At 43.3% G+C, this 18,777-nt stretch overlaps 1 protein-coding gene across 5 annotated transcripts in view; it reads right to left on the bottom strand.

Annotated features, from left to right (window-relative positions):
* Positions 1-18,777, bottom strand: part of CHN1 (chimerin 1) — a 101,062-nt gene that overhangs the window by 5,012 nt on the left and 77,273 nt on the right. For all 5 annotated transcript variants that reach the window (XM_082057081.1, XM_082057085.1, XM_082057082.1 and 2 more), the window contains 3 exons: positions 13,082-13,166; positions 1,457-1,630; positions 689-766 (listed from right to left, as the gene is read on the bottom strand). In XM_082057081.1, the coding sequence (XP_081913207.1) occupies positions 689-766; positions 1,457-1,630; positions 13,082-13,166 (337 nt within the window). The remainder of the gene's footprint in view (positions 1-688; positions 767-1,456; positions 1,631-13,081; positions 13,167-18,777) is intronic.

The following is an 18,777-nucleotide window of genomic DNA, read 5'->3' as shown; positions in this document are numbered from 1 at the left end:
CTACTCCTGACCGCAGTGGACACAGATTCAGAACTTGGCTCCTCCGGCGCATCCCCGCCCTGCTAACGCTGCAGAGGCAGATGGTGTCTGAATAGGTCCAGTCCTCCCGAGAAACAGGAGAGAGAGTTTCCAGCATGGATTTTGGCCTTGATTCCTACTGGGATAGGGGGACTGCAGCTGGAAAGCCTTTAATTTTCCCACTGCCTTTTCTCAGAGAGGAGAGTTTGTTCTCACTGACCTTGTTATAGACTGTAATAATTCAAACTTTGTTTGCACTATTGCATTCATCTTATTATTTTGGAGCTTTCATCCAGAAAGATGGATTTAAGTTGCGCAGCCCTCTTAAGGCATTTTACCACTTGCCCTCTATTCCTCCCCCACCGCCCTGAGCGCAGTTTTACTTGAAAACTAGGGCAGTAGTTCAGAAAGCTTTGTCCTTTCCTATGCACATCGTTACTGAAGCACAAATACTGATGGAAGGAGAAAAGTACATTTCAGTAATACAGTCCAAAGTGAAGCTGATACACTTTTTTCGGGGCGGGGGGGGGGGATGTGCTCCCCTTCTGCCAGTGCAGCTGCCGGACCCCTTCAGCACACGGAGGCAGAGAAGCATGAAACAGGCTGTGTAGAATAATTGTGTGTATTTACTACGTCAGCACAGAGTCCCAGCCTGCAGGAAAGACTGTACCTCTGTCAAACGCCATTTTGACATCTTCGATAAGATCACTAAATCCTGAGACTCTGTATAGTCCTTCGGAATTAAGACCTGCAATGAACATTTTAACAAGATTAAAGTTAGTTTTAATTCTACAGTTCCCTTCCATCCAGTTCTTCCTTTGCCAGTTCTTAATTTAAGGCAGAAAAATACATGTTTTAAAAGCCTTATCAGGCTTTTGTTTCAGAATGAGAACTTATCCTGGCCTTTTAACCCTGTCCCTTGCATTAGCTGCCTCGTTACATGAGCACTAAATTATGTTTACGCAAATGATTTCAGAGCTGAAGAAACATACTAAGCCAATTACAACTGATTTTAAAATAACTGACATTAGCGTACTTGATGTTCAGTCATTATTTCAGAGTGAAAACAAACACTAATTCTAGAACAGGATTCTCAGTGTGGGCTAGGGGAACTAACAAGAGGAAACTCATCAATACTAACTGCCTTTGTTTTAGCATATTCACTTAATTTTACTGGAAAGATAGGTGCCAATACATAACTATAAAGCAGTAATTATCCATTAAGCAATTTCTAGCAGAATCTATAAAAATTACAAATGGGTATGAACCATGAAGTAATGTAAAATATAATATTAGCTGTGCAGCATAATTGGCAGTCATAAAATGTCCTGTGCAAATCTGTTTTGAGCAATCATACATTCAGCAGAAATCCAGATGACCCAGATCAATCTAAATGGATTATCAGTAAAGCAACACAAGTCCATTAACTATGTCTTACCTCTAGATTCAATTTCCCTAATGCACATGTCTACTACCATCGGTCTCTTAGTGAAGTGTGCTTTTACTAGCGTTGTAAGGTCACAGCTGTACACTTTTTTGACATGCTTCAGGTCTGGCTTGCAGTCATTTGGGACCATCTTGGAACACTGCTTGTGCACATTCAAACCACAATCTGAGAGAAAAATGAAAAGACAATTAGGCTGGTGTTTGGAGACAATGCATCCCGGGGTCAATACCGTGGAGCATGTATGGCTCTTGCAGGCTCTGGCCTGATCTCACAACTACTATAATACTCCTGTTGAGACCTCTTAACCATCAAATGCACGACATAGGGACAGACCTGCAGTAAGACAGATTTTCTACCCAAGAAATTTCTTCTAGCCCTAGAAGATCTATCGCAAAGTGACAAATTTTCCATGTGTTTTTTTGAATAGGGGATCAAGTTCCCCACCACTATTACGTATGTTGCAATCACAATCTAAACTTTCTTTGCAAGTTGCTGTGGATTCCCTAACACCTACTGCTTTAACGTAGTGCTGGACTGTGTCACTTGGACACCTCCTGGGAGAAATGAAGGCAGAGATGGGGTGTCAGAAGGCTACAGACCCTTTGCAGCGCATGTTGGCAAGGCAGCCCTGAGATCTGAACCACTTCAAGGATGCCTATGATCTTGCCAGGTATGACAGCCCATGCTTAGTGACACGGCGAATCCCCCAGCTTGGTGGGGACTGAAAAGCAGACGCAGGAGTCACCAAGCTGGCTGGTGGTTTTTTGGTACTGAGCAGTTTACAAAGGACTTTGCTAAGTCACAGCAGCTGCAATTCCGATGCTGTTCACAGGGTGTTTCTGAAACAAAGTGTTGGCAGGCACCAAACCAATTCTGTTTACTTTAAAAATTACTTAGAGAAGATTCGTTGTGTTGTTGTTTTTAACACAAGCAACTCCACAGCTTTATTGTAAACATATGGATAATGAGAGTTTAAGTGAAACTTAACTAAATCAGGTCACAAAAAAATGTTTGTGTTGCCCAAAGCCATTCAAAAACATAATACCCAGGGTTTAGGAAGAAAAATCTTGGAAAACACCACCAGTTATCCAGTGATGACGGGAAGAGCAATACAGTCCCCTTTAAGCTAAGCACACTCTGCAGTTAACACCATCGGGCAGCACCCCATGGTGCGCAGGGCAGCTCCCAGTGACTCCATTTTCACCAGCATTGCTAGTGTTTCTCTACATCGCTGCATTGCCACGCAGAGCCTCCTGGATTTCTGCAGAATTAAGGGATGTAGGAGCTTGAAGGTTCAATGTCTTGACAAAAAGCTGTACTTTCCTCTCCCACCGCAGTACTGAATGTATATATAGATTCTCTTTGTATTTTGTTCCTGCTGACATTGCCAATACTTGTATTTTCACTAATGCTCCATAGATTATTTGACTTTGTTCTTTCCAAAACAGTAAACCCCAGAATTCAACGCTAAGTTTAATTTCCACAAAGTCAGCTGCAGCCTGCTGCTAAAAGCACTTTGTTTACTTAACAAGCCTGTAAATCAACCAGCTTTGTCACTTAGGTTCCTCTATAAAACATCCAGTTTCTGGTTGCAATTAAAGTTTGGCATGTCACCTTCAATCCAATCAGTCAAATCTCGCACAGATCCCAATCCAGATGAAACACCTGATTAAGATTCTCTTCAGCTATTCTGTGCAGAGTGGTTAACGCACCAGACGGGGAACTGCAAATGCTGAATTTCCCACCTGGGTGGGATTTTTTGCTGTGAGCCCCCCAAACACACAGCGCTGCGGGGGTACCATGGGGGCCTCCCTGCTCAGCCCCTCACTTGCCTTGCCCCACAGTCCAAGGTCTTGCCTTCCCTTGGGCATTTCTGTAAATCCCACATTTAATCTGGTGCTCCAAGACCTCCAGCTGGAAGGTGCATGGCCACACCACCTCCTCATGCCCAGCACCCACCCCACCTGAGGTTCCGGGTCATGGAATAAGGAACCTCTGAGCACACCGGGCAGCTCCGCCTGCACTTTAAATATCTATTAGCAGTGCTACATTTTGTCTGAACTTTGAGAAATCAGGTCCCTCTGTGCTTTAAATAGGGAACCCAAATTCATTGGAAACATGTGACCCAGATCCCTTTAGTGTCTTGGTACTCGAGCTGTGACAGGGGAAGCAGAAGCTGCTCTTGCCTCCTCTGGGTCTTGTAGAAAAAATTCATTAGAAGTTTGTGGAAATACAGAGGAGAAATTACTCCTCTTTGGCATAAGGTTTGAATACTGTGCCATTAATAATACTGTGCCACACTTTTAACAACAAGATGAAAAATGCTGAACGAATGCTATTAAGCAAGTACCATCCATTCTGCTTCCAGAATAAGGGTGAAGTTGTGGAGTAAAAATATTAAGTAGCCAAATAATTAGAGGCAACGTCTCACTGCACACAGAAGGGAAACAAATTAAGACCACATTGGAAATCTTAATTCTTGATTTCCTCTATTTCGAAACCCCAACTTTGCAATAATGGTATTTAAAAATGCAAATATAGTTATATATAGAATTCCCACAATTGCTGCAAGCAGCACCTATTTCAACATGCATGAAATAGTGTAGTACATCTGTAAAAAATTATGTCTATGAGACTGGAATGGTAGCGTCTCACTCATGAGGACTCACTGGTGATTTTAAGAGTGCAAATTAGCTGCTTCACACAGACAACAATATAGCTCAGAGCTATGTTTCTGGGAATCCAAGGATGATTAAGACTTGAATATACAAAACCAGGAAAAGCATGCTTCCAAGTATCTTATACTTAAAATAATTGCATTCACAGAGACAATCCTAGTTGTATTTATATACAGGAAAGTTTCATTTCATTAAAGTATCTAATTTACAGAGATGCTTTCAATGTGAAAACCCTGCTTCTGAAAATAACTGTGTTATTTCTAATCCCACAGATTCAAATGGGCTTTGGATCTGACCTCATTATACCAGAATAATAATTACAAATGCAAAAGTCAATCTTCCTCCTCTCTCACTTGTCCTTCCTTTGCGTTTGATTAGACTTTAGGTACCAGCCCACCGCTTAAGGGCTTACAAACATTCCTGAGAAACATTTAAAACCTAGAAATATTTCAGATACTTAATGCTTAGAAAATGCACAAGCACTAGGTTCAATATTACTGGGCTGTGTAGCATGCTCCTAACAATCAAAGCTCTTTACCTCTTAAGTAATTGTAGGAGTGCACCTCACTTTAGCAAGTCTGTATCAATAAATACTTCTAGGAGATTTCAGTCAAGTTGCAAGGGAAAAATTCTATTTTTTCCAGTCTGGAAGCTGGAATTCACCAGCGCTGTGCTTCCTACCAGGTGGGCCCCTCTCCCCAGCCAACAACACTTCGTGAAAGGCAGAACAGCCACATCTCAGTCACTAGTCTGTGGTTGACACCTCAGGATGAAGGATGACATCTTGCTAACTCCAACAAGGTAAAAAGCACAATGGCAGAAGGTCAGTCCTCCTCTCCACAGAGCACTGGAATGTGCCAGCCCTGAACTATACTCAGCTTACTTGTTAGCACTAAAGACAGAATTACTGCTGCAAATTGCATATAATTAAATAAAAATACCCTCTGTTCTCATTGCAGATGCTTCACGAAAACTTTGAAACCCATTATTTTAGAACCAACTAGGAAGGAACAAGAAAGCCAAGTCCTGAATCTCTGGATGATGTCACGTGGTGAAGCTTTAGGACTGCGCTTGTCTTGTTCACAGATGAGCTTCATGCTCTGGCTGGGTTCATTAAGTCCAAGAGGATTCATTTGATTTCACATTTAGGGTCTATTTACTTTTGGTTATATCAAAATAAAGCTGGAATAGCTTCACTCTGGATCTAAAGTAACTAGGACCCTGGTCCGTTTCTTACAGAAGTTCATCAGAGCTTATCCACTGGCTGGCTATACAAATTTATGAGGAGCTAAAGAAAAATCTCCATAAAGCAATTGGATCTCCTGATAAATCCTATAATAATACAGGACAGATTTAAAAGATGCAATCATGAACCCTTGCAGGTCAATAGAAAAACTTCTGCTGACTTCAGTTAATCAGAATTTCACCTTATACAGACATGATTTCTCAGGACTAGAATTGTAAGTCATGCATACTACTCCTTTTTACAGCGCTGTCAAACTGTGGCCACCTTACAAATATACCAAATGTGACAAAAAAAATGCAGTAATAAATTCAAGAGTTTATAGGAAGTTTGGAAATTTAGGAAAAAGAAAAAGCGGAGTAATTTTAGATGACAGGTTTAAAAGTCTCTGATAAGCTGCCCTGACTTTAATAGCATATTGATCAAAGAGTTCACGTAGGAGGCTGTGACATTACTTCTATGAGAGGTCTTAAATTCAAAACCAGCCTGAAAATACTTTCCTATGATGCCTACAAAAAGGTTTGGTAATGTTTTAGAAACAGCTAATACTGATGTTAGTCCACTGGGCTGAAAGAACAAATAACATGTTCATATTAATGCATGAGGAGAGCCAAAAGATACATGTACGTTAATACCACCCCATGAGCACACATTATAAATATTTGCAGAGACTAAAATATACTTAGCTGTCACTTTTTGTTATAATGCTGATTTGATTTTAGTCAGTTTTAGATTTCCTTTGCTTTATTATTTACTGGCTAACACAGCTGCTGATCACGCTCCACTGGAATGATACTGTATGCTACATCCATCACTCTAATTATATTTTTGAATTATCCTAAAGAAAATTTATGCATTTTGTCACTTTGAGGAGCAGCTTTAGGAGCTAAAAGGTAGATTTGCATTATCTGCAAAAGCTTCTGAAGGAATCACTCCTCAGAGGAGTACAGTGAGCATGAGAGGGTGGGAAGGACAGTGCTGGGACACCGGCACCATGCGTTGCCTCGGGTGGCTCCACTGCGGTACCTGCCAGGCAGGATAACACGCTCATCTTTGGCAAGTCAGCACGTGAAGATGACGAGTTCTATGCAAGGACAAAGTATTTGCATCATTACTTTTGCAAGGGTGAGGAGGTTAGAAAGGAATTTGCTCTCATAAATGAATCACAAGCTAGTAGATTCCCTTTAATAATTCAATGCTCTTTCTGTAGCAGGGGAAGCAATGTTTTCTGGGGCGTGCAGGGCCTTGGAGTGTCAACAAGGGCGTGCCAACAAGCACATGAACGCAGCAACTCCACCAGCCCCACGTGCTGCACTTATTGCTTCCAAACGCAATCAGCGGGGTGCTGTGCGGGTCTGTCCTCCTCCTCCTCCTCAGCAGAGCTGTTCCAGCCTGGATGGCAACACTTGAGCTGCTGCACCACCTCACGTATGTGCCATTTGTGCCATACAGATCTGGAAGCAATCCTGGTCCCGCTGGAGTCTTGCAGTGCCATGGCAAAAATTGCTTCCAAATGTATGTTTATGCTCCCACAAACCTCCATGTCATCCATACTACTATCTCATGTGCTATAGGGTACATTATTCTTCAGGAAGGAATTTCTAGAGGGCAGTTAGTTACTTGGCAACAAAATTATCAAATACTGCAGAAAAATCAGGGCTTATGAAATAAAAAGAAAAAAAGCCCATCAAACAAGCCAATCCCCCCTTAACCCAGATCAAAAGAATACATGTCTGTACCTTCAAAAGCTGGTTAGAAAACACAAGTGAAATGTTCTGTCAGCAGAACACGTTTGGTGGTGATGGTTTGATTTTATGCAAGTTTTGCATGATCACACACAGTTTGTTCAAAAACTTCCCTGGCATCCTTCCCTGACACCTGCCTACCTCCTCAACAGCTCCTGATGGGCCGCTGGCTTGCTCAAGGCTTCCAGGTCTGTGTGGGCTTGGAGATAAAGCTGCTTTTAGGACTTACAGTTTCAAGAATATATAGCTCCAGAATAGCTTCCCCATGGGAACGGCTCTGAAGCAAGGCTCCGCTGGCTGATTAGCATTTCAAAATTTCGGAAAGTGTTCCTTGCAGGAACACCACCAGATCCTGAGCTGGCAGAGCAGCCTGTCAGGCAGCGTGCATCTCCAACAGCATCACCTGCCTGAGGTGTGGCTTTGCTTTGCTCCTGTTCCCTTTTCAGGCTGACTGTCCATGCCCTACACAGCCAGGGAAACCAGCAGAATCTGGGTGCACACCTCACAAGCTTGGATGTGTTTTTAAGGTACAGGCGTGGCCAGAATGGGACCTTATCGTGAGTGAGGTATGCAAAATACCTTGAGAGCAGGCAACATGATGAGCACACCTTGTCTTCCTCTTTGCTGAGTTACTGTCACAAGAGTATTAGCCGTTCTTCCATGCACTAAAGCACGAGCATTTTACCTGCACAACTAATGCCTGAGGATGGGCAGGCTCCTTTCTGGTCTCCTCCATCCTTACACACCAGTGGAGAAACACAGGGATGTCCAACACAAGATATATAATAGCAAGGCAAAATAAAATGGCAAAGGAAATGGGGCAGTTTTATGTTTTTCAATTGCTGCAGGAGGAAACGGATGAAGTTGGGAAATTAAAGACTCAAGCAGTAATTCACAAAACAACGCTGTGTTGAGACTGTACTTAAACTTCTCTGAAAAGGAACTGCTGGGGCTTACTGTGGTCAGGGCTGGCAGCAATCCTGTTTGGGCTCAGCCAGTGGCAGCTGGTTGCCCCCACACTGATAGTTCAGCTGCAAGTTCATTTCTATCAGTTGTTCAGAGAGCAACTACCTGCTCCAAGGAAAGGAAAAGACAGGCAACTGCCACATGGGTGGCAGGCTGAGATAGTTCAGAGCAGATCCATCACGGCAGCAGGAATGGTGCTTCACGTACAGCCTCAGAGCGTGGTGCTGCCTGGTGTTAAAAAGGGGCTGCCAAAAACACTATCAAAAGCATCTAGTGAAATACAGTTAAAAAAAAAAAAATCTTTCCTTTAAGATAATTAATGCATTTAAACTAGCCCATTCCAAAAAATCCGATTAAATCTCTTATTCATTAAGAACAATGAGAAAAACGGTACAGGGGAAGGAGCAGATTATACAGTAACCTAAACAGTTCTGATGGGCTGGGGTAGGGGACAGGACACACGCAGCAGCTTGAAATGTCTACTAGTCTGCTCGGGTAGTGAACCAACAGCATCATTAATGCCGTGCTCTCATCTCTGACAACACACACCGTTCTCCTCTATCGCTATCAGGTGGTACGTGCTTTTATCACTGATAAACTGAACTCCCTGGTGCTTGTCCACAAATTTTCTTTGGATATTGTTATAGTTTCTCTCCTGAACACTTTCTGGGCAATGGGATAAGCCCTGTGAGCACAGGGGAGCCTTTCATAGGAGGAATGTAATTAAGAATGCTGTTTTTTAAGTTCATGCATTGGATTTTGAGCTGGGGTAAACTCTTATATCTTCATTAGCTTCTGCTGAGCTTCAATGTTTACACAAGCTGGTGGCATTACAATTTCAAACACTTCTGCAGTCATTTCTACTTATGGCAAAAGCCTGCAGGAAAGCACGCCGGAGATGGAGCATGCCGTCAGAAAAGGCAGATTCCTTGCATACAGATGAGTCTTCATCGCACAAAAATTTTAAGGGATGCAAAAATTGGAAGCACGACCCTCCAAGGCAGTAGGGCAGGTGCCTATTGTAAGGATTTACTCCAAGGAAGCAAATCTGACTTTAAAGAAACTGATTAAAAAAACCCTCAAATTTGAGAGAAAAATATTTAAGGAAAAACAAATTATTCCTATTCTCCTTGATATGCCTCCTGCAGAAGTCAGGCTAGGTCCACCAACTCGTTTCCTACAGGATCCAAATCCTGGACATCAGCCTAAGTCTTAATTTTGGAAGACAATAAAGTCTTCCCATGTTTGGTGGTTTGCAGTAATCCTGTAACCTTTGTAGCCAAGATGACACTCAACCTCTTTCCTCAGCCAATAACCACCCTTCAGGTGCCAAACACGGTGCCTACATTTACCTCTCATCTTTATGGAGGAAAAAGACATACTTCTTTGTCTGCCATAAAACCTGAACAAGGATAAGATAAGGAGAAACAATCTTCCAGGGCTAATCATCCAGGACTGCACCTGACAAGATCCTGGACACACCCAGGGCTGTATTTTGGCAGAGAAGGACACGTTCAGTCACGCCAGACTGCAACAAAACACAAGTCCAGGCACTTCAAGTTGCTAAGGCATCCTTGCTGGTTGCTATGGCATGCATACTGTTACAAACATTTGGTTCTGGTTTATTATTTTTCAAAGGATCGGCTTATTTATGTAACAAAAACAAATCTATCAGCCATTAGAAATAAGCCGCACTTTCTCCTCCAGCTCCCCCTTCTCTTTTCTGAAATGGATGACATTTATCTTTGTTGTCCAGTCTTGGACTGTCCCACACCTCCCTTCTTTCATGTTTTTGTGCCTCTGCAGAGAAGTGGATTTAAAATGGTTGAGAGTTGCCTGTGCAGTAACCCATTTGTATTTGTTAAACTCATCACTTCTGTACAGCAAATAGAGTCCTCTTGAGATGTGCAACTGTTTCCTATAAAAAGCAAATGCTTTAAAAAGTGTAAAATTACATATGATCAGTGCAGCTTTGCTCATAGGTATTTTCAATAAAATGATCATACAGACCACAAAACAGATTTTGTGGATTTCCCTGGGGTGGCATCGAACCCCATTTGAATGCAAGTGGGCTGCCTCCTGCTAAAAGCTGTAATTTTTCTGAAGCACAAACCCACTCTGAAACGCAATGGCCTCATGCAGCTCCTTGTTTACTGTGTCTCATTATTTCCATATTAAAATGGCTCAGTTTGGAAGCAAAATTATTACCTTTTTTTAAAAAAAAATAAAAACCTAAGACCCATGTAAACTAAGCCAAACCTGTGGCGCTCAGGCCGGGGCTCTTGCATGCAAATATGTTAGACAGGTCCTCAGTGTATCTGTGCACCTCCAACCTGCCTCTGATTTGCCCAGATCTGTACAGCTTCTCTCTCTGATGGCTGGTACAGCCTCAGCTGACAGCAGCAGGTAGACACTGCTGCAGATAAGGCTCAGAAAGGAACCCAGAAGCTCAGCTGATTGGATGAAACAAAACAGGACTAAAACAAATTAAAAGATCCAGCCAAATGACACCCCCCCCCAAAACAACATTCCAACCCTGCAATAGGCCACACCGATGCACCAGCCCTCCTCTGCTGATTTGCAGAAGGACAAAACAATCCCAAAGCAAACAATTCTACTGTGAACAGCTGTTTCATACCTAGGTCCCATTTTTATTCTTTCCGATGCCCTACACATCCCTCCACTGCAGCAGCTCCAGCTCCCCACTGCCCCAGGACATGAACCCCAAGCTTCCAACAGCACAAGGCAGAGTGAGGAACACTGAGCCTGTCCTGCCATCACTGCCTCTGCGGGGCTCTGCCTAGAGTTCCTCTCCTTTACCCAGCTGCTGATTTCTATTAAGTTTATGAGAATAAAATCCTCTGGGAAGCCCCCACTTCTCCATCAGCCACTGTTGCATTGGCTCGTGACTACAAGCCAGCCTTGTGGGGAGGGAAGGACAAGTGAGGTGGGTCGGCTACAAGCCATGTCCTTGTGAAAGCCTTGACCCTCCTGCTCCTCAACCAGGCAGGACACAGGCAGCGAGCAGGCAGGACACAGGCAGTGAGCAGAGCTGCCTGGTACCTCCCCGCACCCTGACGGACCACACTGCACATCCCCTGTTCACCTGGTTGTGCCCATGGACCTCGAGCATGGACCAAAATCCCTCACACTCCGCCTGTCCCAACCCAATCCCTCGCTGCCGCTTCAGCAAGCGAGGTCGTACAACATGAGATTTTAAAATATAAACAAGATAATAAAAATTACTGGAAGCTACCAACACCAATATGAAACTTCACACAAGACAGAAAGCCCTAATTATAGTTTCTGAACCTATGAAGTCATCTAATACACATATGTTCCTTTGCACTGCAAGGAGGAAAAAAGGAGACGTGCTGTACTTATTACCATCCTCATAAGGAGGAGAGAAAACCAGTCTTCAGAAGCTTTTGAAACTCATAATACAGAAAAATCTGCATTAAACCAGAAAATCAGCTCTACTTTAGTATTTTTTTTTCAAAAAAGGGCAGTACAAAATCATAAGGACTTTGGATTTAATTATAAAAGCAATAATGTTTGTCCATTCCACAGTGTCATGCAGCCTTGTGACCCTTTGTTTTGTTTGTTCGTTTTTATTGATTTTCTGGATGAAAGTTACTTAACAGACATCTGAAAAATTCTTGATATTTCTCCTAAATGCCAAAACTGAGGAATCTGCTTCAGGCGAAGAAGATGGCACATTGACTGGCTCACGTGTCACCAAAACATGACAATTTAAGAACAAAATCAGGTTTCCTCTTTCTCTTCTAGCACTGTACAGCCTGTGCAAAATCAACAGCAGTAAAAGGGACAAACAATCTAGCAATCTTCATTTATAAGTGAAGGGTGTGGTTGCAACCCTAAATGCTTAGGAGGGTGAAAATACTGAGAAAAGAAACACCATTTTTACATAAACATTTCTTAAAACAGAGCTGCACACTCTAACACATCCAGGATAGCGCAGTCTATTGATAACAACAGAATATTGCATTCCAAAAATTATGAGGGAAGGATTTTAAAATATTTAAATCCTATTTGTCTACAAATTAAGTTTTACACTATTTTGCAGTTCTGTGATAACAGCCCTCTTACTTGCTCGAGACAAGACTCGAGAAGGCTTTAGACAGAGAAGATTTTCTTAAATTAGCTTGAAAATTCAGTTTCCAGGGCAACATACGTGGGTCTTCATACATCAACATTTCTCTGCACCATTTGAAAAAATGTGGTCGCTTGCTAGAATGCCATAAATACTTTTTAAATACAGTAAACTATTTTGATCACTTTGATCCTTTCCTTTGGGCCTTTGAAGACAGCTCACTGTCCTTTCGTTTCAGAAGAATCATATCAATAAAACTGTCAAGTTGTTTTACTTCAGAGAGGTTTTATCCCAGAAATGCCTGCAGTGACACCCATGCGTGTAATACATTTCTGCCAGCACCTGAATGTTTATGTAACATTTCAGTACACATCCCTTATTCATCATCCCTTTTCTTGGTTTAAGTTTGCAAGTAGGAGACATGACTTGGGGTCTATGGCACACTGGGAGTCTGCTGGTTTATATGTACAATTAACCCAAATGCCTGTTTCATGGCAGCTGTGGGAAATTTGCTGATCGCCCTTGCACATCGAGACCCTCCGTGAGTTTCTCACAGCTACCAATACATACAAGTGTCATAAAAGAAATAAAGCTAACCACGATATTTTACCCTCCACTCTGAAAGCAGGGTGGAGGGAGGAGGAACCAACAGCCTTAATGATAATGATCATTTTGACCTCTATGAGCGCTCTGGAGGTGCTCAGCATCCCTGCAGTGACATTACTGGAACTGGTACCCAAAGACAGCAGCAGAGTGGACAAGCTTCCTTCTTCCATTTCAAGAGGGCTCTGGTTACGGTGGGGCAGGCAGCATGTGAAACAGTGACAACATTAGGAGTGTCTCAGGAAAAGAAGGGGGAACGAGTGTTACCTGCACATTTTACTCCCTGAGCGATGAGGCCCCACATGAAGTTGGCGCAGTATTCACACCAGTGCGGGCCCCTGAACGTGTGCACCTGCAAGACAGCAGCAGAAAGGAAAATTACAGAAAATGACCCAACTGTTTCACAGACATCAATGTGTCTAAACAAGGCAGAACTCCTCTCCTGCGAAGGCAACACATGCAGCTGCTGGAAGCTTCCCTGTATCACTGCAGGAGAGGAAGAAAGACAAGTCAGAAAGACTTAAGTGTCAGGACTCCGGCAGCCCTGTGGGAAGGTGAGCTCTCCATCCCAGCCGTCCGCAGCAGCAGACTCGGTTCTGTGGGGATCTGCTCCCACCCCACATGGGGCATGAGTCCCACCTCTCGGCATGAGAGCAGGATTTTAGCCACAAGGCAAGGCTTTTGCGGTGACGGTGCAAGAGCTCACCCCTCAATTAAAAATGTCTTCAGCTTCGTCCTCCTCTCCACAAGGTACTGTGTGAAATGCGTAGGGGGCTGCAAGATTTCGCCTCAGGCGGAGGGAGTCCTGCCAGGCAAAAATACCAGTGCTACACAGAAACACTGCAAATGCACTTAGGGGCTTTCCAGTTCAGAACAACCCCAAAAGGAAATTACTCTCTTCAGACTAACGCTACATATTGAAAATTCAAACGAATCTAGTAAATGGAAACAAGAATCCACTGAACCAGGAAAAAAATTCAAAGCTAAGGAAGAAAAAAACCAATGCTGCTTTCAATCCCACCTCACATGCTCTTTACAAATCCTGCAGCCACCATTAGCTGCTTCTGATTTTATTCTGATAAAGTTCCTGCTGTAGCAAACCACAGGATTCTTTGCAGAGAAAATCATTACTTCCTCAGCCAGCGTAAAAGGCTTTGAGCCTCTACACAGAATAGACAGGCTGACAAAAAGAATCAGTAACTGGTGATCAGAAAGAAATGAAATTTGTAGTGAAATGTAATAAAAATGCTTTAGGCTTAACTCACTCGGTTCTCCAGAGTTACTGAGTGGGCACCAGAGCAGGCAGCAGCCTCACGTGCCCGACATCCACGCAGAGCTCTGGTCGTACACGGCAGAACGTGAGGTGGCCTGACCGGGGCTGCGACCATCCCCTGCACCACGGGTTTCACCAGCTGCTGGATCCCAGGTGACATTTACCTCGAACAAGTGACAACCCAGAGCAGCACCCAGCAATTCAGATCGTGTTTCAGTTTTGGCTACAGGAGGGTCTGCAGCCTCTCGGGCATTTGCTGCCCACAAAGCAGTAGGGAGGTAAATCGCTGTACTAGCCTGGAAAGTTACTCTTGAATTCACCCAGTAATTCGTGTGCGTGTCTGTGCTAAGCTGGGCTTACAATCGCCTCCAGCCCTGTGCCGCTGAGCATCCCAGGAGGAAGGCGAGCGGGGCAAGCTCGGGTGCCCCCAGCGCTGGCACCGGCTGCCTCCCCTGCCCCTGCAGCTCCAGCCGACTCCACACCGCACACAATGACAGGGCTGTCAGCAGCTGTAATCTCCATTTTCTTTCTTGCTTGCACCACAGATTTTTCACACCTTCTTCTCTGTTACCCACCTGCACTACCCACATCCCCTTGGCTTTCTTCCTCAGCTTTGGGTTTTTTTCCAGATCTTTGGCAGCTTTCCCTACCCAAAATAAGCACATTTTAATATCCTCAAGCAAAATGCTGTGCTTTAATGCCTGCAGGACTAAAAGAACTTTCTTGAGGAAAAAACAAAACCAAAAACCAATAAACCAAGCTTCCTTTCTGCTACCTTTTTTTTTTCTGTCAAAGAAATATTCCTCAAAAAACCCCACTTATTTTAAATATCTCTGAAAATTCCTGTTGGGGAAAATAGAAACAAAAATGACAGTTCAAAAGCGTGAGCAAAAAAATAATATTTTTCAGAATACTTTTCAGTTTTCTGAAGTTTTTTTTAGTATTTCTTATTGTAAAAGAGAGGGAATTTTGCCTCGTTCCCTGAAATGCTGACACTTCAACGTCTTTCTTCAGGCAGAACAAGAACAAATTCTGACACTGTAATATTTCTTGCTAAATAAGAAGAACAATACTATCCTGTGCTTCTCCACTCATTGATTTCAACCCATCAAATCCTCTGAATGTGCCATTCGCTGAAGCATTTCCTTTTCCTGGGTACTGGGGTCCTACCCTGGCCTGCCCAGCACTGTCTCCAGGGCTGATACCAAACCTCAGGTGCCCCATCTCTAACCAGCTATTGTTTTAGCAGTGATCATCCCTTCTACTTGGCATCTTGCCCCCACCACAGTTTCCAACTCCATAGGAACTCTTCCATGGGGTCCACCACATCCCCAAAATGCCACTCCAACCTTTTGCCTCCCTTCATTTTTTGTTTTTTATTATGTCTTTTATGTTTCTAATAACAATTAGACTAGATTTAACCTAGATTTAAAAAAATACCCTTCTACTACAGCCAGTTCCCCTGACATCATCCTGGCTCTCAGCTGACCCCTCAGAGAAGTTTACCTGACTCATCAACTTGAAAATGACAAGGACAAAACAGACTTTTTCTGTTCTCTACCAACATTGCATGTGTCCGTCACCCTTCACAAGATCAAGATTGACTCTGTCCTTCAGGATCACTGTCTCAGCACCATTAGCATCACTCTCTCGTCCTGTGCATCCAGGCTTCATCCAAATACTGAAATGCCTTTCCATATCATCAGCTAAGAAACGAACTTCTCTGTTAGAAGATTTATCCAGAGCCTGCTCACCTTTACACTGCCCCATCAAATTACTCTTTCTTATCCATTATTCTGATGGCTAACTCAAAATACATTAAAAGCTGAGTAGGGGTTTTTCGACATTTCATAATGTTCTACCTTGCTTCGTCCTTTATCGGACGCGTCTTAGGGAGGTTCTCTGGCTATATTAATTAGGAGGCCCAGAGGCCACCATGTCCTCCTGTCCCTGGTGCATACAACCCAGCAGGAGCAGCTCAGAAGCCTCTTTTGGGGTTTCTAAGCGTCGTTGTCCGTCCCCAGAGCTCAGTGGTGCCAGAGCGTTAATCCTCCCGTACCACGGAGCGGAACTGGACATCTGACCCTGTGCTGGTCTGAATAGGCACCATCTCTGGAAATGAAATCAGACACAGTAAGCGATGCCAGAAAATAGTGAAAAAATTGTCTTCTGAGGTCTGAACAGCCTCTAATCCTGTTTCATCCTGCAGAGGGGGACCTGGCAGCATGCTAAAAAGAAACACGTTTGCATCCCTTTGCTAGTTCAAGAGCCAGCACCTGCAAACAATAATGCATTTATTACATGACACTGTTTAATACAACATTCTGATGTTTATTTTTAATTCCCCATTCTAAAAACCTGCCAAGCAACTTGCTTGTTTTCAAAACTAAAGCATGCTTTCCAGAAAAATTTCTGAAAACACACCCAGCAGAATCCCAGAGATCCTGACTTAAATTACAAGGGGTTTCTTTCCCCTTATAAAAAGAGCATCTGCCATATGCAGATTTTATTGTCTTATAAAATGTGAGAGAGCAGGATTGCCAACTTTGGCTTTATATCTCCCAACCCTTCCATTCTCACTCCCACCCCAAAAATCCTTTTTTTGTCTCTTTCCATAACGTTTCAACTGCCAGTGATTTTTTAAGAATGTGAAAAATAGGTGAGCAGGAGAGCAACATAAACCGGTTTTAATCCTAATTTGTAAAATTCAATATTATAATATGAAATTTAAAAGAAAAATCTAGATAATTGTAAAGAAAAATACTTGCTTCAGAAACTAGGTAAAATCCTATCACTACGCGGTCCTGCGAGTCTGAGGTAGGAGGAGAGCCTCATGTTGGGCTTACACTTAGGCATTTCTATTTTGAACTCTCCCACAATATCAGCAAAGTATAATAAACATTTAACTACTGTGATCTTACATAAAAGGAGAGTTTTTTGCTTACGCTTGAAAGCCATTTTCTTTCGCGCAGAGAAAAATAGCTTCACTCCTGTGATTAGTAACTATAAGTGTCCCAGAATGCAATTTATTTTTGTTTTGCTTTTAATGAAAATATTTATTTAAAAAAGAGACAAAGTTTTAGAAGAATCAAATAAAAAATGATCCGGTGGCTCTGACAACAGATTATACCACCAGCTGTGAACTCCTCAAGCAGATCTACCACCATTATTTCTCAGGCTCTATAAAGGTCACTGCTCAAGTTAGTTACCCATGTATCTTGTAACTCCACTTATTTTTTATGCTTTTGGTTTTTACAAGACAGTTGTTCCGCTAGCCTTGATTGCTGTCTAAAAAACAAGAATGAGCCAGCAGATAATTAATATTCATAACGGGTAGACTCATATTATATCACTTGTCAAGGCAGGGAGGAAGAGGAGGAGGAAATATCAGCAAAGTGCTGTGCAAACATGACGTGAAAGAACATGATGGATCAGCAGAGCTTTCGCAAAGCCAGTCCCGGGAAGAAAGCAAGGCTGGATCTGACAAACTATAGAGATGCAAAATCAACACTGAAAACAAAAGTCCTTGTGACAGTGTACAAAAAAGCCTTTCCTGAGGAGAGGCTGCTGCCATGATCTCCCTGAGCGCCCGCAGGACCCCTGCTCCATATTGAGGAGCACAGCTTCTTCCACGGCCCTTCATGCCACTCTGCTGGTGAGAATAATGGGGTTTGGAAGATCCAGGCACTACCGCTTGTGTTGGGACAAAACACATCAACTTGAAAAACGTCAGAAAAAATAATTGCTGATCTACCCTCTTGGGCTACCAGTCCTATGCTCTGGCTAGATGCCTTGTTGTTATTTGAGGAGGACACCAAACTGATCAGGGACTGAATAAACGGCACACATCCAGCATTTGTACCATGCGGTGCTCCAAAGATGCAGTTCTGCTGGCCATACTGTCTCTCAGCTCCCAAGGATGATAGGACACTGCTGATGCAGGCTGTCAGCTCAGTGGTCCTGGCTGATTTGCAATTCCATCAACTCACTTCTGCCTGTTGGGACTCTACCAAGCTTTTAATTGGGTAAGGTAGATAACATAAGTCTCAATTAATACAATGAACTTGGCCTGTATTATTGATGTCTGTCTGCCCTGTCACAGTTGATTTTATCAGGCACTGAGCGTGCCCACGCTGGCACCCAACAGGCATGACCTTCTCATCCATCCCTGGTCCAGGCAGAGGTTGCTGGATGTAAAGGGTACAGAAGAGATGACAGTGAGGAAGCCAATTGACTTAACTCTGAGCTTGGTCAATGCTTCACATTAATCCTTGCATACGTAATGATGATTAGATGGTGCTTCTAAAACAAGGGTCTGATCACTCCCAATATTTCAGCACATGACATTCCTCCTGTGAGTCAAATATTGCTGCTGATGAGTCATCTGAGAAGCAAAGACTGCCATGACAACCTACATGGCAGAGATGTATCTGCAAGAGAATCACACTCATGCAAAGGTGCAACAGAAACAACAGTAACTGAGGCCATTGGAACAGAGTCAGAGAGCTGACTTTGCCCAGACCAGCTGGGGTATAACATGGGGGCCAGTCTGGGACCACCCCAAGGACTGTCCAGCAGCTTTGGAGAAGAGATGTGGTGGAATGCTGCGTGGTTCAGCGCAGAGTATAAATAGCATTGCTATCGCCAGTGGGTGCACTGAGACGAACGCTGAGCAGGCAATCCCTCCTCC

This window comes from Streptopelia decaocto (genome assembly GCF_964273445.1).
Source record: "Streptopelia decaocto genome assembly, chromosome: 6".
Lineage (NCBI taxonomy): Eukaryota > Metazoa > Chordata > Aves > Columbiformes > Columbidae > Streptopelia > Streptopelia decaocto.
The sequence above is the reverse complement of the archived record's forward strand: the minus strand, read 5'-3'. Positions and strand labels throughout refer to the sequence as shown.